We start from the raw sequence: 26,092 nt of genomic DNA, 5'->3' as shown, positions 1-26,092 counted from the left end.
TTGCTCTTTGGAAAGGGCTCAGATAAGGGCTCTCATTTATCTTTCGGCTAGGACAGGACTGGGATTGGGGGGGGGGGGATTAGACCAGCTATTCTGCATCAAGCTGTGTCTGAGATGAGGCGTGCGGATGAAGGGAAAAGAAAGAGACATGTACAAAGCATGGGATCGGGAGGATGACAGTCTGATGGACTGAAGTACCGAGTATATTTGAAGCTTGGTTTTTATACTCTTCTTACAAGGGATTGGTTACAAAACAAACATCAAAGAACTTAAAAAACATTCCTAAACTCTTATCTATGCAAATGTTACTTAACCAGTCACACTTTCTTAACCTTAGAATAATAAAAGCACTAAGTTCAAAGACAATCACACAGATATGCAAGATTCAAAAGAATCTTAAAAGAGATCATAAACAGAGTTATCTCTCAATGCTTTTAGCAGCAAGGTCACAAATAACAGTCATTTTGCAATGCTTTTGTCTGCAAAGACACAGAGGCACAGGGGACTACAGGGGACTACATGGTCACCCATTAGTAAACACCTTGATCAGCAGGATGCCTCCTACACAGGGAGATATCTTGTTCTCCACCAGCGCACCAGGGGCTTCACAGTCAGACCTTCACATCCTCTACATTCATGAATGAAGGTGAAAGGAAACAGGATCCCTGGTGGCATAGTGGGTTAAGCATTCAACTGCCCACTGAAAGGTTGGCAGTTTGGATCCGACAGGTGGTCAATGGGAGAAAGGTGAGGTGTTCTGCTTCCATAGAGATGTATTGTCTCAGAAACTGCATGGGTGGGTGCATACTTCTGTAGCTCAGCCGCATGGGAGTGTTTTATTATTTGGGTTTCTTTGGAAGGTTAACAAAGGCAGGAGGGAAACTCAGATAACACAGGGGAGTCCCTGCCTAGGGCAGGCTGAGCAGCTGAGCTTCTGGCACTGCAGGTGCGGACCACCCACAGGCCACACCGTTGGGCGACCTTCAGCCCCGGAAGCCTGAGAGGTGTTGAATCCAGGTGTACAGCACCACCAGTAGTGCGAAGTCTCAGAGTGTTTGTTTCTAGAGATCATAATGTGCTCCAATGATTTCTTTAGATAACAGCGACCTTGCTCAAATAGCATGGAAATGAACTGGAGACAAGAACTATCTGCATAGTGCCACATGTCCTGTTGGGTATTAATCATGACATTGCAACATCAAACCAACGGAACTAATCTGCTGGAGTCACCGTGTCTGAGGATTGCTCAGGCTGTTTATTGCTGATCAGAGGATGTTATGAAACATGAGTCAGTTAGCCTTCGGCTTGTTGGAAGTGCAAGGCTGCTATATAAAGACGGAGCTGCCAGGCTGTAGTACTGAGACAGCAGACAGGTAGGCAGATTTGGGTGCATCCTGCATCTAGAAAGAAGCCCGAGGCCAGCATGCCCAGCCTGCCCCTGCTCCTGCCCCTGCTCCTGCCCCTGCTGCTCTGCCCGGCAGGCTCTCACGGCTTCCCAGCCGCATCAGGAACACCAGAGCAAGATGTGGAGATAGTCAAGGTAAATACTGAATTTCACATGCATTTTCCCACAGTAGTAAAAGATTTCATTTCGTCTGGAAAAAAAAGACATGGGTTTTTCCATAGCAGTAAAAGGAATTTATGAAGGATATACATATCCCATAAGAGAACCCTTTTTTCCTGTTTGTTTGGTCAGAAGTAATAGTTTCCTCAGAAGTATATGCAGCTAAGCGTAGACCTTTCATTTTCAGTGTGAGGTGAGAGGAACCGAGAGGAACCGCGCGCTAATCTGTCTCTATACGTTGTAATTCCCTCTGCACAGCCACTAGTGGTAGGGAGAGCGCTACTCTACTTTGTGGCCATATTTCCCACCCATAATAAGGCTCATGAAATCAAAATATAAACTTTAAAAGTAGTTCTCTGCTTCAGCTAAGACTTTGTGCTGTCGATTTTTTCCCCCATGGGAAAAATTTCCCATCCAGTGTTTCAAAAATTTAATCTTTTCCCAGAAATACCTGGAACACTACTATGAGCTGAAGAATGACGGGGACCAAATTGCAAGGCAGAAAAGCAAAAGCCCAGTGGTTGAAAAGCTGAAGCAAATGCAGGAGTTCTTTGGGCTGAAGGTGACTGGGAAGCCCGATGCTGAAACACTCAATGTGATGAAGCAGCCCAGATGCGGCGTGCCCGATGTGGCTCAGTTTGCTGTCACTGCTGGGCAGCCTCGGTGGGAGCGCACAAACCTGACCTACAGGTAACCAGACAGGGCAGCAATGGGTTTATTGTCACTGTGTTCATTCTGACTCTATAAGAGAGTAGGATGGGTTGCAGAGCAGGTGGGTTCAGAAACCATACGTTTTACTAGGAGCTGACAATCTCATTTGTCTCCCGAGTAGCTGGTTGCTCAAACCGATGCCCTTACTAGGCTAAAGGGCAACCCCGGACACCATGGAAGCTCCCTTTCCCATAAGAGTGATAAAAAAGTGATGGCCACGCAGTTCTGAAGGGATCAGTTATCAGGCATCAAATAACAAAAAAATCACATCATTGGGTGCACACCTCCATGATAGGATCGCTGAGGACAGACAGGTGCATAAGCAAATGTGGCGAAGAAAGCTGATGGTGCCCGGCTATCAAAAGAGATAGTGTCTGGGATCTTAAAGACTTGAAGGTGAACAAGCGGCCATCTAGCTCAGAAGCAACAAAGCCCTCATGGAAGAAGCACACCAGCCTGTGCGGTCACAAGGTATCGAAGGGATCAGGTATAAGGCATCTCAGGAAAAAAAAATCTTACCATAGTGAATGAAGGGGGAAGTGCAGAGTGGAGACCCAAAGCCCATTCGTCGGCCACTGGAGATCACCTCACAGAGAGGTCTAGGGGAGGAGATGAGTCAGTCAGGGTGCGATGTAGCACCCATGAAGAATACAGCTTTCCTCCAGTTCCTAAATGCTTCCTCCCCCCCAACTACCATGATCCGAATTCTACCTTGCAAATCTGGATAGAGCAGAGGTTGTACACTGGTGCAGATAGGAGCTGGAGGCACAGGGAATCCAGGGTGGGTGATACCTTCAGGACCAGGGGTGTGAGGGGCGATACTGGGAGGGTAGAGGGTGAGTGGGTTGGAAAGAGGGAACTGATTGCAAGGATCTACATGTGACCTCCTCCCTGGGGGACGGACAACAGAAAAGGGGGTGAAGGGAGATGCCGGACAGGGCAAGATATGACAAAATAATAATTCATAAATTATCAAGGGCTCATGAAGGAGGGGGGAGTGGTGAGGGAGGGAGAAAAAGAGGACTTGATGCAAAGGGCTTAAGTGGAGAACAAATGCTGTGAAAATGATTAGGGCAAAGCATGTACAGATGTGCTTTATACAATTGATGTCTGTATGGATTGTGATAAGAGTTGTATGAGTCCCTAATAAAATGTTAAAAAAAAAGAAAGAAAGAAAGAACGTGATGGCGCCTTTGTTCTCCCCCATTTCCTTTGAAGGATTGAAAATTACACACCCGATTTGCCTCGTGCAGACGTGGACCGGGCGATGGAGAAAGCCTTTCAACTCTGGAGTAATGCCTCACCCCTGAGGTTCACCAAGCTCTATGAGGGTCAGGCGGACATAATGATATCCTTCGTGTGGGGAGGTACGTCCTCGTGTATCGTGAAAGCATCCCTATATCTTGTATCGTGAGAGCATCCTTAGCAGCAGCTTCACTTTCCTCCTAAAGCGCCCCAGCTCTGCAGCTAGAATGCCATGGACTCTAGGGAGTCGAGGGAATCCGCTGGCCTCGCAACAAAGCTGTGCTCCTCTTGCTGCCTCGGGCTAAACGGGGACCAAGGAGGATGGTTTGCTGAATCCTGCTTGTTTGCAGATCATCGCGACAATTCCCCTTTTGACGGCCCGGGAGGAAACCTTGCTCACGCGTTTCAACCAGGCCCAAATATTGGAGGCGATGTCCATTTTGACGAAGATGAAGGGTGGACCAACGATTTCAGAGGTGAGTGCCAATTTTGCGCCCATCTCCTTCCTACACTTCACTGTTTCTTTGTGATGCTACTTGACTTAGCCGAAATACCCACTAACAGAGGTACTCGTTTTTATATTGTCATTTATAAAATAATTGATACATTTAAAAGTGTCAAAAGGTAGTTTATTCTACTAATCATACTTAAGTAGCTAAAAATATGCCTCTCCTAAAATTTTTATTTCAAGTGTTGAAAATCATGTATTTATTGTAGGGCACCATCATAGACTCTTTATATAAAGGCATGGCAAAATTCAACAGTGTAGCAATTTTATATGGAACCTCAGGAAAGGCAGCCCTGCCAGTTTTGTAATAGGGAAAAGAGTAATAGAATGCTGTTGCTTCTCGGGAAAGAAGGAATGGGGAATGCCATGATCTACTGCTTCCAAGTGGATGATAGCATTCCTACAGGACTGGACTGCCCCGCGGGGTCTTCCAGGATGTGATCTTTACCAGGCAAGTTGCCACAGCCTTCTCCCATGGAAGAGCTGGTGGATTCGAACCCCCAATCTTTTGGTTAGTGGTCAGTGTTTAACCCACTGAACCATCAGTGGTTCGTCTGAGAAATAATATGTGGCTTCTAATTAGTGACAAGTTTGACTAATCTGTCAGTTGCACGAGTTTGCCTTTAATTTTACCACTGTAATCACAGTGAGATTTAACTCTTCTCTATTTGGCAATTCATTCTTTCAAAACTTGTTTGTATTTACTTCAAAATTTCACTTTGAAGATATGTACATTACTCGCTGCAAAGTGTTATTGGTTTTGCTTAAACGGCCCCAAGACTAAATATATTTCAAATAATTGCAAAATTGGTTTGTTGAAATTTTTAGATTATAACTTGTACCGCGTGGCAGCTCATGAGTTGGGCCATTCCTTTGGACTCTCTCATTCTACTGACATTGGGGCTTTAATGTACCCCAACTACGTCTTCAGTGGTGATGTGCAGCTCTCTCAGGATGACATCAATGGCATCCAGGCCATCTATGGTGAGTACAAAGGAAAACGCCATGGAAAGAGGCCATGTCTAATATGACAGCCTCTAGTTATATCCTAAGGTGCTGACTTTGGTTGCTGATGTTCTTTTCAGGTCAGCCTAAGCCAACTACATGTCTCTTTGTTTCATTAGGAGCTTCCCCAAATTCTGACCAGCCAGCCGCCCCCCAAACCCCCCAACCCTGTGATAGAAAGCTTACTTTTGATGCTATAACTACAATTCGAGGAGAAGTGATGTTCTTGAAAGACAGGTAAGATATCAGTTATTCTTTGTGCTATGTATATATTTGTAAGAACAATATTCACTACTATGAACTCCATGGACCACTGCTTTGCATATTAGTTGCCTCATATTAGTTTATATTTATCATTATGTGGTATAATTGCTTGCACCTATACATGATAATTCACCTCTAATGGCTCTGCTTTTAGAGAGCTGTTGTTAAATAGATCCATTATTTAAAAATGAATTATATAAATGTATCATTAAGTACTTGATAAGTAATCAAGACTCATCTCTTCCTAATTACTTTATTACATGTTATCTATGTTCCTGAGGTAGTCGCACAGTGGAATATTAGAGAAAATGCACTGCCACAAATCTCAAAGTACGGACATTCATTTAAAGATAAATGGCAAACATTTACAGGATACCAGCAAGAGGAATGCCAGCCAGGGATTGCCAGCACGAGGTCCACGTGTTTATGCTTGCTTTGGTTTTTCCGCAATCAGGTTCTACATGCGCATAAACTCCCAGTACCCAGAGGTTGAGCTCAACTTCATTTCTGTTTTTTGGCCTCATCTGCCCAACGGGCTCCAAGCTGCTTATGAAGTTGCCAGTAGAGATGAGATTCGGTTTTTCAAAGGTAAGCTTTCTGTCCATTTATTCACGGGTCACATGTGTGACTTTCTCACCAGCCTGTGGGCTGAGAAACGTGAGGGTTTTGTGTGTTTTCTCCACACGAACTTTCGACAAGCTGACAGCCTCAGGTAGCAAATCAGGAGAGGTCCATCACCTTCATTACAAATTAAATCCTGTCTTTGGGAGTCATTTTTGACTTGAAAATAATCAACGGAGATATAAACTTTCTGTTGTGCATGTGTATCTGAACTTTATGAATAGTTTCTGTGCAAATGATTTGTGTTTGTAAAGCATGTAACCAGTTGACCTTGCAACTGTGTACGACTCATGATAACCTCATGCATGTCAAAGTAGAACTGTGTTCTATGGGACTTTCAATGCCCGTTTTTCAGGATGTAGATCACAGACCTTATTTCCAAGTATTTTCAGGTGAACAGAAACCCCCAGGCCTTCCATTTGTATCATCTACTGATCCCATGTATTTAAAACTCACACTGTTTGTTGCAGTGCTCCAGAATAACGTTTAGAGGGCCAAGCTGATTCTATAGAGTACAGAATGGAAATTTGGAGTTCATGCAACTTCCTAGTCAGAGGCTATCTTAACAGGAGGTTGTACAGTGTTGAAACATCGGGATGCTAACTAAAAGGTCACTAGATAGAGCCCATCAATTGTTCTTGTGGACAAAGATGTGGCAGTCGGCTTTCAGAAAGATGTACAGCCCTGGACACCTATGGGGTAGTCCTATAGGGTAACTAAGAGTTAGTATTGACTCAGTGTCAGTACATTTGGGTTTCATCTCATCCAAAAGAACTCTTGGTTAGCACAAACTGCTTGTGTTTCTCTACTAACCTCAATGCAGGGGTGCAAATCCACCTAGCAGTGTTGTGAAAGACCACCCTGGTGATCGACATTTGTAAAGATGAGAGCCAGGACAGACAGTGGGACAACTCTATAGCACATGAGGTCACCATGATTTGTTGTGAGAGTTTTATCTTAATATAAAGTACCTTTCTGTGGGTAGGGGAGAGGGCCACATGAGAGGTTGCCAGCCTTTCTTCCGAATATAATCCCCCAAATCTATTAATAGCCTGTCATACCCAGAAGTCTGTTAGCAATACAGAATCTCTAGTACTACCCTTTTTGGGAAATATGAATGTTAACAAGATTTCCAGGCAGTTTATAAGTACATAAAGTATGAGACATGTTGAGTTATTGTCAGTTGAACAGGACAAAGCTCTTCGATGCCACCGGAATGCAACGCAATCCAGTAAAGAGCTCTGAGGACACTGTGCCAAGCGCATGCGTTTTTGCAAATATATGTTTGGCACATTGCACGCCCTTGACCAGTAAAAGCAAATGCTAGAAAACCAGTTGAAATGGGCAAAGAGCTTTTCAATAAAATTTCTATCATAAAATTAAAGCCGTTTCAAACTTTTCATGTGAACTATGTAAGCATATCTGTGAGAAGAGAGCAATCCTGGCTGCAGTGTGTATGACCATTTTAAAAACACTTTTTGTTGTGAAGTATGTGGAGGTCTAGGACAGACAAGACAGATCATTGGTCCTACATTCAACAATTTATCAATCCACACACGTTTCGTTTCAACTCACCCATTGCAATCCCATCAATGTACCATCACCTAGCCAACTTCTTCCTTGTGTTCTCTGTTTCCATCCCTGCTCTTTCCTACCCTTCTGACCTGTGTCCTTGGGTAAATGTTGTCCCTTTGGCCTTAAATGGTTGATTATCCTAAATGGGAGTGAATTCAGTCTCCGATCAAAAGGGTAACTTGGGGTCATTGTCTTGAGAATCCCATTAGTAAGTTTAGTCTCTCTAATGATTTTGAGTTATTTTCACATTTTTTACTCAGGACCTTCTAATATGATTATAAGGCCACTTTCCTGTAATGCAGGGTTTGCTGGACACACAACCTGGAACAGAACATAAGTCAGAATGTTTGAGATTTATTCTAGTTGGATGCTGTGATTTGACCCAGGATTGAAGGTCATTACAGGTTGTGGGTCATTACTACACCGAGCCTCTTGGACTAGAGTTATTGTGAACTCCCACCTCCTCTACCAACAGAGAATGGGAGTGGCAATGATGGATTCTAGTCATTTCAGTATCGGGTTTGGGAAAAAGCTCTCACCCCCATACACCAGTCATTCTCACTGCCTACTACAAATTAGAACCTAGTAGGAACGGTTCAAATGTATACTGACTTAATTGTTCTTGGGTAGGATACTGACATCAATATATATATATATATATATTTTTAAATCTCCCAGAAAATTGTATTGGGTACCCAGTACTCTACTTCAACATATGACACAGAGAACTTGCTAGAAATCTCCTTAACACTGTATCTCCAGGGTTTTTTTCTGGCTATTGAAGCTTGGCGCAAATAAAGATATCTACATCATTATTTCTCAACTAACAGGTAGTAAGTACTGGGCTGTTCAGGGGCAGGATGCTCTACGTGGATACCCCAAGGACATCTACACATCCTTTGGCTTCCCCAAAACTGTGAAGAATATCGATGCTGCTGTTTCTGAGGAAGATACTGGAAAAACTTACTTCTTTGTTGCTAACAAGTACTGGAGGTAAAGACTGGTCACAGAAAAAGGGGGGGGGGCGGTTCCATTGCTCTCTGTAGAGAAAGTGTGTTCTGTGCATTCCGAAGTGAGCTTCACACAGCCAGGGCCAGCTTCCTTTTCTGGGGGTTCCAATAGCCACGCCAGCATCCATTTAATCTATTGATACCGGTCCTGGGAACCAGGGAACTTGTAAAGCTGAGTTTTTAAAAGGAGATGCAAGAATTAGGGCATTCATCGTTACAGAACTACGTCAGTCAGAAGGAGCTTAACGTTCAGAGCATTTCCACTAACTAGGACATAATGTGAGCATGCTGGAAAGCTAGACTGAAATGTTGGCATGCAGGGGGGGGGGGGGCTTGGTAGAACTGTTAATCCACCCAGCATCCTAACTCGCCGCCTGCCCTTTTAGTTTTGAAAATGACCTCTTAAATGAAAAGTTCTTATTCAATTCCTCCTGGAGAATCCCCTAAAATGATTCTGATAAGACTACAGGGTTGGCAAAAAGGTTCTGATCTTGCTAATTCTTTTTTGATCAGGTATGACGAATATAAACGATCCATGGATGTCGGTTATCCCAAAATGATAGCTCATGACTTCCCTGGGATTGGCAACAAAGTTGATGCTGTTTTTAAGAAAGACGGTAAGAGAACATGCATGTATTTTCTTCCTTTATTCCCTACAGCGGTGATGTCATGATCATTATTTGGCACAACAAATGTCAAAAACATTGTATTCGGAAATGACTTATGATTTTTGATGCTGCTAGTTAAAACAAGAAATCATGCACACAATGCTATTGTTATTGTGATTTAGTAAATCTCTTTTGTTTACTTTCTAGGATTTTTCTATTTCTTCCATGGAAGAAGGCAATACAAATTTGATCCTAAAACAAAACGCATCTTGACTCTCCTGAAAGCTGATAGCTGGTTCAATTGTGGAAAAAATTGACCAACTCTCATGAACTGTGGAATGGAAAATTGTATTGTGCGAGCGAGCCCATGGAAGATGTCTTCATGGAGAGCTGCTACATATTTTTTTCCTGTATTTTATTCAGCCACAATTCTCACTGGTGCATAGTTATTAGTATAACTTTATGGACATTCATTTTATATGTTAGGCTTTAATTTTATATGTATTGATATTAAGTTAATTATGTAATTGAGGACTGATTCAGGGAGTTCACTTTACAGCTTACAGATACATATGACTTAGTGCTGTGGATAGTGAATGTCTTTTCCATAGTATGAGACTGTGACAGTAATGTTAAACTGTAGGCTCAGTGATAAACACTTCTTCTCACAAGACGAAGAGCAGGAAGACAGCTGTCTCCGTCAGAGGAAAGACACTTCTAAAGCATCTGGCCAGTAATTGCTATCATTGTTAGGCTCAAGGGACAATTAGTGTCACGGCATGTTCTTATGTTTATAATAAAGCTATCCTTGTCTCTTCAAGACTGATCATTTTGTACTTGGACTTTTTTGTTCAACCAGTCAATAGTGTGTTTTCACTATTGAAAGAAATTTTCAGTGGAATGAAAAAAAGTTCAGGTTATGGATTCTGATACCATTAGGGGGACATATATGTCCTACCGGATGTCAGATCCTGGGGTTTATTCAGATTCAGGCAACACTACTGGTGCACACCAAAACCTTGCACACACTGACAGTGTGATAGCAGGCTCACACTGCCCTCCAGGGGCAAAAATGTAGGTGGACACTATGCCACACAGGTCGCAAATGGGTTAAGCTGCTATTTCCTAATTATAAAGCCACGCAGATTAATTTTCAAATTTGACAAGAGGCAAGTGAGACTATGCAGAGTCTAAACTTTCCTCATTCACAAATAACTTATGTCACATGAAACAAATTGCTGTAGAAATGATTCTGACTCCTGGTGACCTCGTGTGGGCCAAGTGGTATGATGTTCTCTCATCTTTTCAATGGCTGAGTGTTCAGAAGCAGATACCAGACCTTTCCTCCGAGGTGCGATCACAACTTCTAATTTGGGGGCTAGCAGGCAAGGGCATAAACTTTTGTACTACTACTGACTGCTCTTAAATCATATAGAGGGTGAAAAGATTTGCTATTTTCTCTCATAATCAGGATTACTACTCAATTTTAGGTAAGCCAAGGGCAATGTGGCGAGGCTGTCTTGTGAATGGCACTTGAACTTTGTCTTAGCACGTGGAACAGCTGCATTTCCCCACACTCCCCATGCCTCAGAGTCACAGGCACTGGGGAGTGAGTGAGCCTCTGACGACTTCTGGCCAGTGGGTAGTGCATAGAAGTGACTGCTCTGTGTTTTTGCCAACAAACCCGGGGACAAGAGAGGAACAAGTGATCTAAAATTGATGGCGAGGATGCCATAGGATGCTTGCGGGGCTCAATCTAGGGAAATGTAGCTGAAAGGAATTCCCAAAACCCAAATGAAGGCTGAACATGACAGAGGGACTGGAGGAAAGTGAAAAGAAGTAGAGTGAAGAACTTGGAGGCAAAGGACATTTATAGAGGTCTAATTACAGGCATGTACATAGGTAAATATATTTATATTTGATAACAGGGAAATAGATCTGTGTGGATATATTTATTCATAAAGTATTATGGCAGCAGATGGACATCGGGCCCTCACTCAAGTACTCCCTCAATGCAAGAACAATTTGTTCTACTAATACGGCACTCTGTGATGTACACCTTCCCTCACATGATCGCTGAAGACAAAATGGGTGCATAAGCAAATGTGGTGAAGAAAGCTGATGGTGCCCCAGATATAAAGTCTGGGGTCTTAAAGGCTTGAAGATAAACAAGCGGCCATCTAGCTAGGAAACAACAAAGCCCACATGGAAGAAGCACACCAACCTGTGTGATCACGAGGTGTCGATGGAATCAGGTACCAGGCAGCAAAAACCCAAAACAAAACAAATAAACAAACAAAAAAATCACATCAATGGGAATGAGGAGGAGGGCAGATTGGAGACCCAAAGCTCATCAGTGGTCAACTGGACATCCCCTGTCAGAATGGCCACAAGGAAGGGATGAGCCAGTCATGGTACAGTATAGCACCGACAAAACATACAATCTTCCTTTAGATCTTTAATGCTTCCTACCTCACCACGATCACCCCCATTCTATCTTACAAATCTGGCTAGACCAGAACATGCACACTGGTACAGATAAGAGCTCGCAACACAGGGAATCCAGGACAGATAAACCCCTCAGGACCAATAAGGGGTGCAGCGATAATAGGAGGATAAGGGAAGTAGGGGGAGTAAGGGGAACCAATCACAGTAATTGGCGTATGGCCCCCACCTCCCAGGAGGATGGACAGCAGAAAAGCTGGTGAAAGGAGACCATGGTCAGTGTAAGACATGAAAATAAAAAAGAATAATTTCTAAATTATCAAAGTCACATGGGGGAGGGAGGAAAAATATTGAGGAGCTGATACCAAGGGCTCAAGTAGAAAGGAAATGTTTTTAAAAAGATGATGATAACATATGTACAGATGTGCCGGACATAATTGACATAGGTAAGGATTCTGATAAGAGCTGTAAGATCCCCCAATAAAATAAAAACTTTTTTTTTAAAAACAGTCTCTTAGACTGTTACCATGTCTAGAAGAAGGAAAAAGAGAGAGATGACTGGTGACGAGGCTGGAGTTGGATAGGGCTATAAACCACTACTTTCATGTCAATCATAACTCTGCTTGAACTGGATTTATATGGCAAACAGAAACAAAGGGTTCTCCTTGAGCAGACTGCACAACACAAAAGAAAGTTACCAAGGACTACACTCGATAAACCCTAGATTTTAAAATGATATACGCCTTTATTAAGGTGACATCGTGTGTAATGTTTGCTCCGGCCCAGGCATCACGATGGTGACTTCTGAGTTCCTGCTGTCCCTTTTCCTGGTCTCGTCTGAGTGAGCCTAGTCATGATCTGGTGGGGAAAGGCCGGGATCACTGAAATGACAGCCTCTGGACACCCGCCCTATGTCTTCTCTAGTGACCAGGACGTTTCTGCTTCACTTTGTCAGGAAAGGGAGAAAGAGGTGGCTAAGAGTTACCGGCTCCAAAACCTGTAGGGGTTTCTATCCTGTCCTATCGGATCACCACGAATCTCAGTCAACGTGATGAGTTTGGTTTGATTTTGTTGAGCAAACATCGCCTGTATTCCATCCGTCCTAGAACAATATCCCCTATCCTAACTTCCTTTGCTTCGACCAACAGCCAAGAGTCCTGTGTGAAAAGGGGTACTTTGCTTATGAGAAATTAATTCACTTCTCTTTTCTTGACTTCCCTGAAATGTTACTCCATTTAGGTGGTGGAGGTTGTGGTTAAACAATAAATTCTCAGGAACCCAATGATTCCTTATCTAGCATCTGTTAGAAGTCCATATGGGCCTTTCTGGTATTCAGAGGTACTGTGGGGGTCAGTTTTTGGAGAATAGAGGCTTCAGAGACTTGTGGGAGTCTGTGAAACCAAATTAATTCACTCACTGCCACCAATTGCTGGGTGGAAAAGGGAGAGACTCCTGCCAAAGAAGATGGAGTGGGCGGCTCTACAAAGGAGCCTCTCCCTTGGAGACAGCTTTATACTCTTGAGGGATAAGCTACGTGTAGCAAAGTGAGAGAAACAGCCCATGGGCTAGAGCAGCTTTTCGTGAAGGGTAGAACACCAATGACAATGAAGACTATTTTATTAATAATATTTTTCTTTTAATAAATATTTAAATTGATGTGAATGGAAAATAATACATTTCCACAAAATTATCGTGTCAAATGAGATTATTTTTTTCACAATAAGAGACAAAATTAGAAGTAAGGAGGCTGATCCTGTCATCTTGATTGGTATGTTCTTGTGAACATTACCTACCTGCAAAGTACGTGCGTGCTATATCCACTGGATACAAACAGGAGACCTACGCTACCGAGGAATTTGGAGAGGACCAGTTTAATATGAGGAGTGACTAACGCTAACAGAACATTGAGGTCGGAGAGAATTGGCCAGGAGGAAGTACAGAGAACTCTTTAACACTACAGGAATGGCACCCATCATCGACCTGTAGGACCGAGCTAGATCTACAGCGGGATTTGCTACTTTACGGTTAAATCCAAACCTCCGGGTTTGGGACATAGCTCACTGGCTGGAGCAGCTACTGAGGTGCCACACCAGCAGGACTTCCTACAAAGCTGTGACAGGGTGAGCCACCGGAAGCTTTTTCTAGCGGGTGCTCGGTGAGCCACTCCACTGCAAGTCTGGAAGGAGATCAAGGGGATTAACTGACCGCTCTTGGCTGTCACACACGCAGGGACAGGGTGCTGGAGAAACCGTATACAGTGTCCTGACCCAAGCTTGGTCTCTTAGCGATCAGTTCCATTAGCTGGCATATTACTGCTGCATGTACGCACTACAGGAGTTTTCTAGAGCATGATGGAAAGAAAGTTCAGGCTGTGCGATCACCTAATTTCTCATGTATAGTTGCATAATTTGTACCCAGAACCTAGGAGCGAGCCAAAAGCTGTTCCCCCCCAACCCTGTTTTATTTTACTTCAAAATAGGGACAGTTGTCTATAAGAAAAGACATGGATTTGCTACAAAATCCTAAAGGTCTGCATTTTATTGTCCTATTTGCAATGATCAGAGGGCCTGTCCAGCACCCCTGTTTTCCATAGACACCCTGAGTATCATTGTGTCTGTTAGATTTAGGTCCAAATGACAGGGGGCATCCAATTGCAACCTGAATTTGGTGCTGCTCCTTCTGTTGTGTGAAACTGGGAGGATTAGGGTGACTCTGTGGAGGGATTTAAGTAGCATAGCACTCTCAAGGGAGATATGTGTTGCCTCCAAATTGAAAGTGCCCACCAAACAGTTTTTGTTTTTCTAGTCATGTAAGAGAGAACATGTATGTCAATTTAGAAAAGATATCTTATCATGCTATAGGCTACCAGGTCATTGGTGAATGCAATGCCCACACGGTTCATCAGTGCATTTGTAAGGACTTTAACTCTCACCCTTTAGTGCCCATGTGTCTTTTAAAAATACTGCTTCATTCTTTAAACAAATTGTAATGTCGATGGGAATTTTCATTTATGGTTCACATATCTTAATAGATAGCATTTACTACACATGCTATTTTCTGCTCGTCAGATCCAATAAATAAATCGCCAATGCAGTAAACCAGTGTGATGCATTGTGCAATGGAGCAAAATTGACCTAACTCTGAGACACATGACTGTGAAGAAATACCGCTGTTCACGACAGCAAAGAGCACACCGCTTCCAGTGAACCTTATGAGCTGGTGTGCAGAAAAGAAGTGAACAAGTCTTGTATGTCTGTTGTCGTTGCTGTTAGGTGCCATCGAACTGGGTCGAAATCAGTGACCCTATGGGTCAGGAAGCAGCACTGGTCCTGCAGCATCCTCACAATTGTTTTTACGTTTGAGTCCATTGTGGCAACCACTGTGTCAATGCAGCTTCATGAGGGCTTTCTTCTTTGTGTTCCCCATCGAATTGACCAAGCATGATGAACATGTCCAAGTATGTGGTACAATGAGCGCAGTCTGTGGGGGTACAATTTCATTTCTATCACCAAGGACATATTTTCCAGGAAGAAGTTCAAGCTGCTCCGAAGGCATGAGGTGAAAACAAGGCTCCAGGAATTGAAGGAATAGCCCATTGAAATGTTCCCTGCATTTTTCCATATTGCAACTTGAGGTTTGATTTTTTTCTCCTTTAGTTTCTTCAGTTTAAAAGATGCTGAGCACGTTCTTCCCCTTTGGGGTTTTATAATTCTAGGTCTTTGCACCCTTTGTTATGATCATTTACTTAGGCTTTTTGAGCTGGCCTTTGACCTTTCCAGTTCAGCTCTTTGACTCCATCATTTCTATTTGCTCTAGCTACTCTATAATTAAGAGCAAGTTTCAAAGTCTCCTCTGACACCACAGTTGTTCCTTTCTTTGCCGTGTTTCTAATATCCTCTGGCTTGCTTCATAAATGACACCCAATGTCATCTCAGAACTCATCAGATATTCTGCAACTAGTGTTCAATGAAGCAAATCAATTCTGAACATGTTGTGAAAATTCAACTGGAATATACTCAAGGTTATATTTTTGGACTTGTTTTCATTTTTTTCAGCTTCAACCTGAAATTCGCACTCACTCGCGTTCATGTTTAGGACAAGGTAGAACTTCCCTTGTGGGTTTCAGAGACCGTAGCTCTTCAAGGGAGTAGAAACTTCATATTTACCCCAGAGAACTGCTGGTGGTTTGAACTGCTGACCTTGTGGTTAGCAGCACGATGTGTATCCAACTGCACAACAAGAGCTTTTGATGATCTGTACCACAGTCAACCCCTGACATGATTTTAGCTGCTGAAATTGAGCCTCTCTACTGTCTCTTCCCATAGATGTAGTCAGTTGTGCATTCCATCTAGAGAAATCCATGTGTATAGTCATTATTTGAGTTGTTGAAAAAGGTATTTGCTATGAACTAGTCATTGGTATCGCAAAATTCTATCATGCAATCTCCAGCTTCATTTCTGTGTTAGACAGGGTTCTCTAGAGAGACAAAACCAGATTGCTAATAATTATATACATATATAATTATGATAGATATATAACACAAGAAATAAACAGTTAAATTATAAAGCAGTACAAATGGCTCAGTGCAACTCACTCCCGTGAGACACTGGCAGTCCTTCGAGTCTTGAGGGCCACTGGATAGTCCTCTGTAGAGAGATTCAGGCTATCCCGGAATAGGCAGCAAGCAGCAAGGCAGGTCACCAACAGTCAGCCAGGTCACCAACAGTCAGTCAAGAGATGTAAATGCCAATGGTGTGGCAAAGCAGGTCTTGAAGGAACCTCAAATTACAGCGACACAGTCCACAGGTTAGGTGTCCCACAGGTAGTATAGCTTGCAAATTGAGTCACAGAACAAGCAAGGTAGTTGCACACCGGTCCAGTGATCAAAGAGCAAGAGACAAGAAAGGTGAGGCTTACTGAGCCATTTATCTCTCCGCCTTTCAATTAATCCCACATGTGTTTATCGGCCAGGCTGGCACAATGAACTAACTTCCTCAAGTTCTATCACCAAGACTATATTTTCCAACTACTGTCCTGTCCTCTTTATTTCCAACTTTTGCATTCCAGTCCCCAATAACTATCAATGGTTTTTGATAGCATGTTTGATAGAATTGCATGATGTTGGTGTTTTTTTTTTTTAGAATTGCATGTTTTGAAGAGGTTGGTATACCGTAATTCTTCAGTTTCTTCATCACTAGCTTTAGTGGTTGGTGCATAAATATGAATAATAACGGTGTTGATTGGATTTTCTTGAAGTTGGATAGATACAATGCCATCACAGATACCATTGTACTTCACTATAGACCTTGAAATGTCCTTGTTGACAATGAAAGCAACCACAGTTGTCTTGGTTGTGTCTTTCCCAGCATAGTAAACGGTCAGATTTTCTGATTCAAAATGGCCAGTACCAGTCCATTTCAATTCATGAACACAATGGATATTTATCTTTATGTGTTCCATTTTATTTTTGATAACTTCCAATTTTCTGGCTTCATACTTCAAATATCCCAAGTTCCAATTATTAGTAGATTCCCCCCTGCTGCTTCTCCTTGCCTTTAGTTGTGCCCCATCAGCAAATCAAGAACTGGAAGGCTTCATTCCCACAGGTTTTTGATAACTCGGCTCCTTCTCAGTCACCTACTGAGTGCCCTCTGACCCGAGGGGACCATCCTCCGGTCTATCTCTGACAATTTTCTGCTTCTATTCATTAGGCCTTTGGGATATGATCATGTTTCCCCATGGTGTACATGAGGTTTTCAGTGGCTATTACCTCTGAAGTGGGCATCTGATTTCCTCCGCCCCACTCCCCCGCACCCCCTGGACAGCACCAATAGTATGTTCCTAGTCTGGAATCTCTGCTTAAACCCGTTCACTTTGGTGAACCTCCTGGCATTTGAAAGACCAGTGACATAGTTTCCAGCATCACAGCAACACACAGGCCACCACAGTATGACAAACTGACAGACCAGTGGTGGTTACTACACGATGCATCTTAGAGGAGCATTGATGTGACCTCTGCCACTCACAGGCAATCTAGAGAAAGGAGCTTCCTATTGGAGGTCATTTAGGCATTGGGCTTTGGAAAGAGGTCTGAACCTCACAAACCAGTCATTTTTTTGAAACCCACTATAGTTGAGAATCCCTTGGGAAGCCTAAAACATCTACTGACTTAATTGGTCTAGGATAGGATCCTGGCATATATGTATATGTGTGTGTGTATATATATATATATATATATATATATATATATATATATATATATATATATATATCCTCAGAAAATTCTAATGTGGAGCCAGCACACTGTTGTAGCATGTGGAACAGACCACCGCTGGGTAGAAACCTGGTATTCACAGCACCACCAGGGCCCCTTTTGTGTACTGATCAATTGAATCTATGCCACACCTGTTCTGGGACAACAGGGAACTTGTGAGGTGAATTTTAAAAAGCAAAATGTGAAAATGGGGGCATTCACGTCTTTTGAAGAGCTATTTCAACCAAAAGGAACTTATCTTTGAGAGGATTTCCTCTCAATAGGGCATACTGCGGAGCCTACTGGAAAAGTAGAGCAAACATTGGCACCCAGGGGATCGTATAGGGCTTCCAGTTCCCCCACCACCCTCCCACTGCTCAAGCCATTTTTGCAATGACCTACTGAATGTGAAGCTCTTACTTAGTTACTGCCACAGAATTACCCATGGTAATTGTGGGAAGACTCTTTAAAACCAAATCTAAACCCACTGCCATTGAGTCTATTCTAATTCATCATGGCCTTATCAGACAGGACAGTACTGCCCTCTTGGGTTTTTGAGACTGTAGCTCTTTACAGAAGTAGAAACTTCATCTTTCTTCCAAGGAGTAGCTGGTAATTTCGAACTGCTGTCCTTGTGGTTAGCAGCCCAACTTGTAATCATAATGTCACCAGCACGTATAAGCGTCAGACATTGTCTTTTTTTCTCTCTACAAAGGTGGGATGCATATAAATGTTTCATGAATGCAGGTTATCCCAATATAACCTACTGGCATCATGATTTCCCTGGAATTCACAATAATGATGTTCTGTTTTAAAAGAATATGCTAAGTGAATAGATGTCTTTCCTATCCCCCCCGCACCCCTCCCCCTCTCAGAATAATAACATCAGGATGTTATTTGGAACAGAAAAATGCCAGAAATTTTTGTGTCAAGAAATGACTTGGAATATTTGAGAATTAAAACTAAAACAAAAATCCGGTTGTATTCTATTGTTAAGTATCTTTTCATTATTTCTAGGACTTTTCCATTTCCTCCATGGAACACAATATGCACACCATCCTAAAATTAAGAAGATTTTGACTCTTCTGAAAGCTGTCGACCTTTTCAACTGCAGAAAGAATTGGCCAACTGTTCCCAACTGTAATACTTTATTTTGTGAGCCCAAGAAAAGTGTTTTCCTAGCTGATGGCACCCAGATATCAAAAGATATAGCGTCTGGGGTTTGAAAGGTTTGAAGGTAAACAAGCGGCCATCTAGCTCAGAAGGAACAAAGCCCACATGGAAGAAGCACACCAGACTGTGTGATCACGAGGTGCCGAAGGGATCAGTTATCAGGCATCAAAGAACAATAAATCATATCATTCTGTGCTCACCTCCATGACATGATTGCTGAAGACAAACAGGTGCATAAGCAAATGCGGTGAAGAAAGATGATGGTGCCCAGCTATCAAAAGAGATAGCATCTGGGTTCTTAAAGGCTTGAAGGTAAACAAGCAGCCATCTAGCTCAGAAGCAACAAAGCCCACATGGAAGAAGCACACCAGCCTGTGCAATCACGAGGTGTCGAAGGAATCAGGTATAAGGCATCATCAGAACAAAAAAATCTTACCATACTGTATGAGTGGAGATCCAAAGCCATTTGTAGGCCACTGGAGATTCCCCTAACAAAAGGGTCTCGGGGAGGAGATGAGCCAGTCAGGGTGCAATGTAGCAATGATGAAAAATACAACTTTCCTCTAGTTCCTAAATGCTCCCCGCCCCTTCGGTCATGATCCCAATTCTACCTTGCAAGTCTGGATAGACCAGAGGATGTACACTGGTACAGATAGGAACTTGAAACACAGGGAATCCAGGGCAGATGATACCTTCAGGACCGTCAGTGCGAGTGGTGATACTGGGAGGGTGGAGGGAAAGTAGGTTGGAAAGAGGGAACCAATAACAAGGATCTACATGTGACCACCTCCCTGGTGGACAAACAACAAAAAAGTGGGTGAAGGGAGACATCAGACAGGGAAAGATATGACAAAATAATTCATAAATTATCAAGGGTTCATGAGGGAGGGGGGAGCAGGGTGGGAGGGGAAAAATGAGGACCTAATGCTAGGAGCTTAAGTGGAGAGCAAATGTTTTGAGAATAATGAGAGCAATGAATGAACAAATGTGCTTTACACAATTGATATATGTATGGGTTGTGGTAAGAGTTGTATGAGCCCCTAATAAAACAATTAAAAATAAAGAAAGGTGTTTGCCTAATCGTTACATCCTTTTAGGTACTCTACTTAACCCCAAGGATCACTCATACACAGTGTTATTGCATGCAACTTTATTGAAGTCCATTTTATGTATCAGAATATAATTTTTTTTTCAGAATATAATTTTTATGTGCAGATATAATTTAGTTACACAAATGAGAACTAAGGTGCTTCAAGTTTATGGCTTATAGATGCATGTGGACTAATTCGTTTTGCAAAGACAGTAGGTCTTTTCCACAATATGACTAGCAGTGATCCTGAGTGGCAGAGGAAAGGACAAACACTTGCTCTTAGAAGAAAGACCATCTCCACTAGAGGGAAGACACTCAGAGAACGTGGTGTCTTTCTCATGTACAAGGCCAATTCTTTTTACAGGAAATAGTGTCTTGTGCTAATGTGTAAATAGGGTCTCTTATCTTAAGTTGTTATTTCCTAATCATAAAGTCCCACAAATACACTTTAAAATCCGAAATGGGAAGCTAACAAATAAACACAACATTGCTGCGGTGCTGGTGTATACAAAAGCTCAAACAGCCCACATCCTCGTGGATTCCAAGTCATGCAAAACAAGTAGACCAACTGGCACGGGGTCAATTCTGACTCATGACAACCTGATGTGTGTCCGGGTAGAACTGTGTTCTGTAGAGTTTTGAGCAACTAATTTTCCCAAAGTAGATCAACAAGCATTTATCTCTACACAACTCTGGGTGAATTCAATTTTTTAACCTTTTGGTTAGCACACCCCAACATTTTAACCAGGTGTACCACCTTGGAATTATGTAGAGAGGAGAAAAGATCGACTATTTTCCTGTCTCATGGGATTCTAAATTAATTTTAGAGAAGCCAAAGACAAAGTGGTAGAGCTTCCTAGCTTACCCTTTCTCTTTGGAGCACATGGGAAAACTGCATTTCCCCACTCTCCGATTCCTTCCAGTTGCGAGTGCTGGGGAGTGAGCCTTTGACTAATTTATCTAGATGAGTGTTATTTGATTTTTCATAACTAACTTAGGAACAATCAGCTGACCTTGTGTTTAGCAGCTCAATGTTTAATCATGATTTATTGATAGTGGCATTAGTTTAGCCATTGGTATGGAATTTAAAAGACTACCGAGAAAAGGAAATTATATGAGAGCAGTCTAGCAAAGAACTGAAATACTGGGACTGAAGACTCTGTTCTTTTGAAGTGAACAACGTAGGCCACACCATAGGGACTTGATGTGGAAATCCCACAAAGACAAAGTCAGTGGTTCTCAACTTTCCTAATACCATGACCCTTTAATACAGTTCCTCATGTTGTGGTGACCGCGAACCATAAAATTATTTTTGCTGCTACTTCATCACTGTAATTTTGCTACTGTGATGAATCGTAATGTCAATATACGATATGCAGGATGGATTTTCATTGTTACAAATTGAACATAGTTAAAAGTAATTAAAGCATAGTGATTAATCACAAAACAATATTTAATTATATATTGTGAAATATTTATGTGTTTTCTGATGGTCTTAGGCAACCCCTGGGAAAGGGTCATCTGACCCCCAAAGGGGTCGTGACCCACAGGTTGAGAACCGCTGCACTAAGTGAGTTGGGCTTTACCTCAAATTCACCTCTAGCCATTGATAAAGGCTGACACACCCCAGTGTCAGAGGAAGTAGATGATTACGAGCCCAAGGGCACAGAATGGGTGGGCACTGGACTTTGGCTGCAGGTGCCCAATGAATGGCAGCCAGCAGCTCCCAGATGCTTATCACTTTAGTGTCCCCCTGGCTTCATTGTAGCATGTATGAAGCTGGCAGGTGTGGCTCTGCTGTTGGGAAGGAATATTATTGGAAGATTTGTAAGTATAAATAATGTCCAGTCATATGAGTTTGCTCTGTACAAAGGAAATATTTTAGAGTGAGGAAGCAACCTAGACAGCAATGTGATCTCAGATGTAAAAAATTTAGATCTCATGAGAGTGCTCGGATGCAAAAATTGCACCACAGAATTAGCCTAACATTTGCAGTCTCATGTCCATTAGTCATTGACCAAGGTGAGCCATTTCCTTGTTTCTCTAGGAAACTTTGATAAAGAAAATGTTGTGTCTGTGTCAATGTTTCCTGTGTATACAAGTCAGAACACAGTATATTCCACCTGAAAATGTGAAGAGCATATATTTAATGTCTAACATCTATTTAATGTGGGAGGCATACATTCACTTGCAGAGCATATATTTAATGTGGGTGCAATTAGCAAATAAATGCATCTCCCTTAATTACCCCAAAAGAATCTAATTTTAATCAAGACCTCAGTCAATCCCATAAATTGATCAACACTTTTCTGATATCTTTAGCCAGTGACCAATGCATCTTTGCTTGATCTCTTCTACTTCAGTTCCCTGAATCCCACGGACCATTGACACACTTTTGTCTCAGACTCTGCTTTCCAGGAATGCCAGAATATGATAGACTGTCCTGGAAGTGGGGTAGTGCCACTTATTGGTATTTAGTAGCATCACAATTATTAACATTCAAACCTGTAGTTAATTTTAAGGAAGCAAAGGTGAATGGTGAGAGGTTGGGTTACCTGAGGCTGGTGACACTTGGAAAGTATGAGAGAAATGGTATTATACTTATTGAGGCAGGTTGTTAACTATATTAAGAACTTGATAAAAGAGGTAAATTATCAACTTAACACACACTTTACAAATTAACAAACTTTAATGACAATAGCTAAAGAAATAATAATTGTAACTAAAGAAATCTAATCTATTATAAATAATTAAAAGTTGTGCTTAAAATTAGACCCAGAATCTAAGTGCACAGGAAGACACTTGGTAGCTGGAATAACAGGTGAATAAAATTGAAAATCTTGAACATATACATTCTCTCGGTAGGTGTAGTTCCTTACTCTTGACAAAGGAAAGCCATCTACCTTTGATAACGATTCTGCAAATGTGTCCTCTGTGTCAGTATCATATAAGATCCTTCTTGTTTTGCTCCCAAATTGCCTCCACCACTCCTCATTTCCTGACTGTGATAGTTAACGTCATGTGTCCACTTGGCCAGGCAATGACTTTTTGTGACTTGGCAATTATAATGCAGTCATCTTTCATGATGTAATCTGATACAATGTAGTCATCCTCACTATGAGATAGGCTATGAGCAGCCCAACAATTAAAAGGGACTTTCTTTGGGGATGTGGTCTGCTTCTGATATATGGAGATGCTCTGGCAAAGCTCACGTGCTTTTTTGATGGATTTAGATCCCACATCAGACCTTCAGTCCTTTGGACATGAGTCAGTGGCCTGCTGTGTTGTTTGCAGATCCTGGGGATTTTTATCCTTTGCAGCCTGAGTGGGTATCCTGTCATCTTACTTGGAAACCTTGGGTTAATTTGCCTCCATAGTCAGCAGGCGATCACCTGACATTGAACCCATGGACTTAGAACTTGCTAATCACTACAATGTGAGTCATTTCCTTGAGATAAATTGCTTCTTTTTATCTCTTTCTCTCTCTCTCTCTCTCTCTCTCTCTCTCTCTCTCTCTCTCTCTCTCTCACACACACACACACACACACTGCTGCACTGGTTTCTCTTCTTTAGAGATCACACCCCCACACACACACACACACACATATGCTCACACACACACACACCCCTGCCAGCTGCACTGGTTTCTCTTCTTTAGAGGTCCCAGCCTAAGACGCTGGTCAATAACTAATATCAGGTCCCCACAAAGTTTAAATTCTAGTTATGACAAAGAACATAAAATAATTCCATTCATCTTCCCATACCTTTCAGAAGCCAACTGGTTGATGGTTAACTCCCATTACAATTACTGTGTCAGGTAGGACTAATTACTGGAACAAACCAACGCAGCCTCAGAAACATGGTATAAACTGAGATTTTCCATAAGGCTCAAAATTCATGAAAAATTTGGGGACTTTCTCATTAGTATTTTGTTTGGGATTTATTCAAAGCTAAATTTTCTGGTGGGAAGCACTTTGGAGGATATATTCCCTCCTTCCCCCACCCCCAACACACACACACACACACACACACACAAACACTAATATGAAAATAAGCAATGCCTTTTCTCTAGACTTATCCCACGTACTATGGTGTCTTGTACATTCTGGACAATGAATTAGAGTGTAAGCCAAACCACCTACTATATCTCTCAACTCTAATCTTAGGCTCTCCAAGCCCCAGCACTTGGTGTCTACTTCCCTGAAGTAATAGAAGAAGAAGAAAGAATATGAGATATGCAGCCAATTGCCTCATGAAAAACTTCAACTTTTGGTATAAGACCAGTTTGGATAGTGCCTGGCTCCCATTACTGAACATTTTAACTGAAGATTCAAAAGAAAAATCTTGATTAAAAGGGGGAAATGCAGAATGAAAAATCACATTTTCATAAAAATCAGATTTTATGGAGCTGTGGAGCCTGGATAAGCCCCTGAAACTGTTGTCTTCAGAAAATCTTTAAACCTTAAACCCAAAATATCCCCTGAAAACATCAGAAAATCAAACCATAGTTTAGCTTAACTGCTAAAGTATGTCTGATTTGAGTGTTATGCTCTTTGAAGATCTACTTATATGGGACCAAATTGACAATGGCAACTCAAAAGATTAGACAGACGTCTTAGTGGACAGGAAGTTCATGTTAGTGAGGGAGCAGCAACTCACAGAAGGGGGTGAGTATGGTTACATACTTGGAAGAATGCAATCAATGTCACCAAATTGGACTCGTCGAAACTGAAATTTGTACATGTAATTTTTTTGCATATCTCAATAACCACCAAAAAAATAAAACAAGCCATTTTTAATAAATGGCTTTTAAAGGCCACAGTATGTAATTATGCTGTCCAACAACCATCACTGATGCCCACATGCTGAGATATGTCACACCCCAGCAATGGCACTTGACTCCTTTAACTGATGGTGTTTTCAGCGGAATAGACTGGTGATGGAAATGCTCGATTAAATTAAGTAGTAGTGGCCATTTTGAACCAGACAATCAAATGGTTGCCTATGCTGGGAGTGATAAAATCAGGAGAAATCGTGTGGCGCTTATCATCAAAAAGAACATTTCAAGATCCAGTTTGAAGCACAACGCTGTCTGTGATAAGATAATATCTATACATCTACAGGGAAGTTCAATTAATACAACTGTTATTCAAGTTCACCCACCTACCTCTAAAACCAGTGATGAAGTAATTGAAGCATTCTACCAACATATGTTTTATTGACTATGCAAAAGCATCTGAATATGTGTATCCCAAGGCACTACGGAGAGTATTGAGAAGAATGGGAATTCCAGAACACTTCACTGTACTCTGAAAATCCTGTACGTGGAACAAGGGGTTTTGAATGAACAGAACAAGGGGAAACTGCATGGTTTAAAATCGGGAAAGATGTCTATCAAGGTTGTATCCTTTCCCTGTATGCATACATTTTGAGTGCTGAGCAAATATCACGAGAAGCTGAACTGTACAAAGAAGATCATGGTATCTGGGTTGGAGGAAGGCTTGTTAACAACTTGCAATATAGATTGCTTGTTTGCTGAAAGTGACAACGACCTGAAACACTTGCTGATGAAAACTAAAGACCACAGCCTCCAGTATGCATCATTGCATCTCCATGTAAAACCTCACTCAGGGCCCTCTAGTGGTTGGCGACTCCTAGCGATCCTATGTGACAGGGCAAAACTGCCCCTTTGAGTTTCTGATACTGTAACATTAACGGAGTAGAAAGCCCCCTCTCTCCTCTTTCTCCCATGGAGTGTAAAGAAAACAAAAGTCCTCAGAACTGGACCAATAGATAACATGATGTATAGAGGATGTCCAATTGTAACCAAAGGAGATTTGGGGAGCAAGCAAAGAGGACGTCCAGCAAAAGGAATGTCCAGGTACTCGTGTGGTTGTTGGGTGACATCAAGCCAGTGCTGACTCATGGTGAGCTCTATGTGCAGCAGAATGAAACACCACCCAGTCCTGCAGCATCCTCACAATTGCTTGGTTTGAGTCCATGGTTACAGCCACTGTGTC

The 26,092-nt window shown here is 42.1% G+C and overlaps 1 protein-coding gene across 1 annotated transcript; it reads left to right on the top strand.

The window, feature by feature from the left end:
- Positions 1–1,361: 1,361 nt before the first annotated feature.
- MMP1 (matrix metallopeptidase 1) lies at positions 1,362–9,931 on the top strand. Its single transcript, XM_075548732.1, has 10 exons — positions 1,362–1,540; positions 2,010–2,254; positions 3,494–3,642; positions 3,871–3,996; positions 4,857–5,012; positions 5,153–5,270; positions 5,752–5,885; positions 8,324–8,486; positions 9,017–9,120; positions 9,319–9,931. The coding sequence occupies exons 1-10, from the start codon at positions 1,424–1,426 to the stop codon at positions 9,426–9,428; spliced, it is 1,422 nt and encodes a 473-aa protein (XP_075404847.1). The 5' UTR covers positions 1,362–1,423; the 3' UTR covers positions 9,429–9,931.
- The last annotated feature ends 16,161 nt before the right edge of the window (positions 9,932–26,092 follow it).

Source organism: Tenrec ecaudatus, chromosome 4 (assembly GCF_050624435.1).
Source record: "Tenrec ecaudatus isolate mTenEca1 chromosome 4, mTenEca1.hap1, whole genome shotgun sequence".
In the NCBI taxonomy this organism is placed as follows: Eukaryota; Metazoa; Chordata; class Mammalia; order Afrosoricida; family Tenrecidae; genus Tenrec; species Tenrec ecaudatus.
The sequence above is the reverse complement of the archived record's forward strand: the minus strand, read 5'-3'. Positions and strand labels throughout refer to the sequence as shown.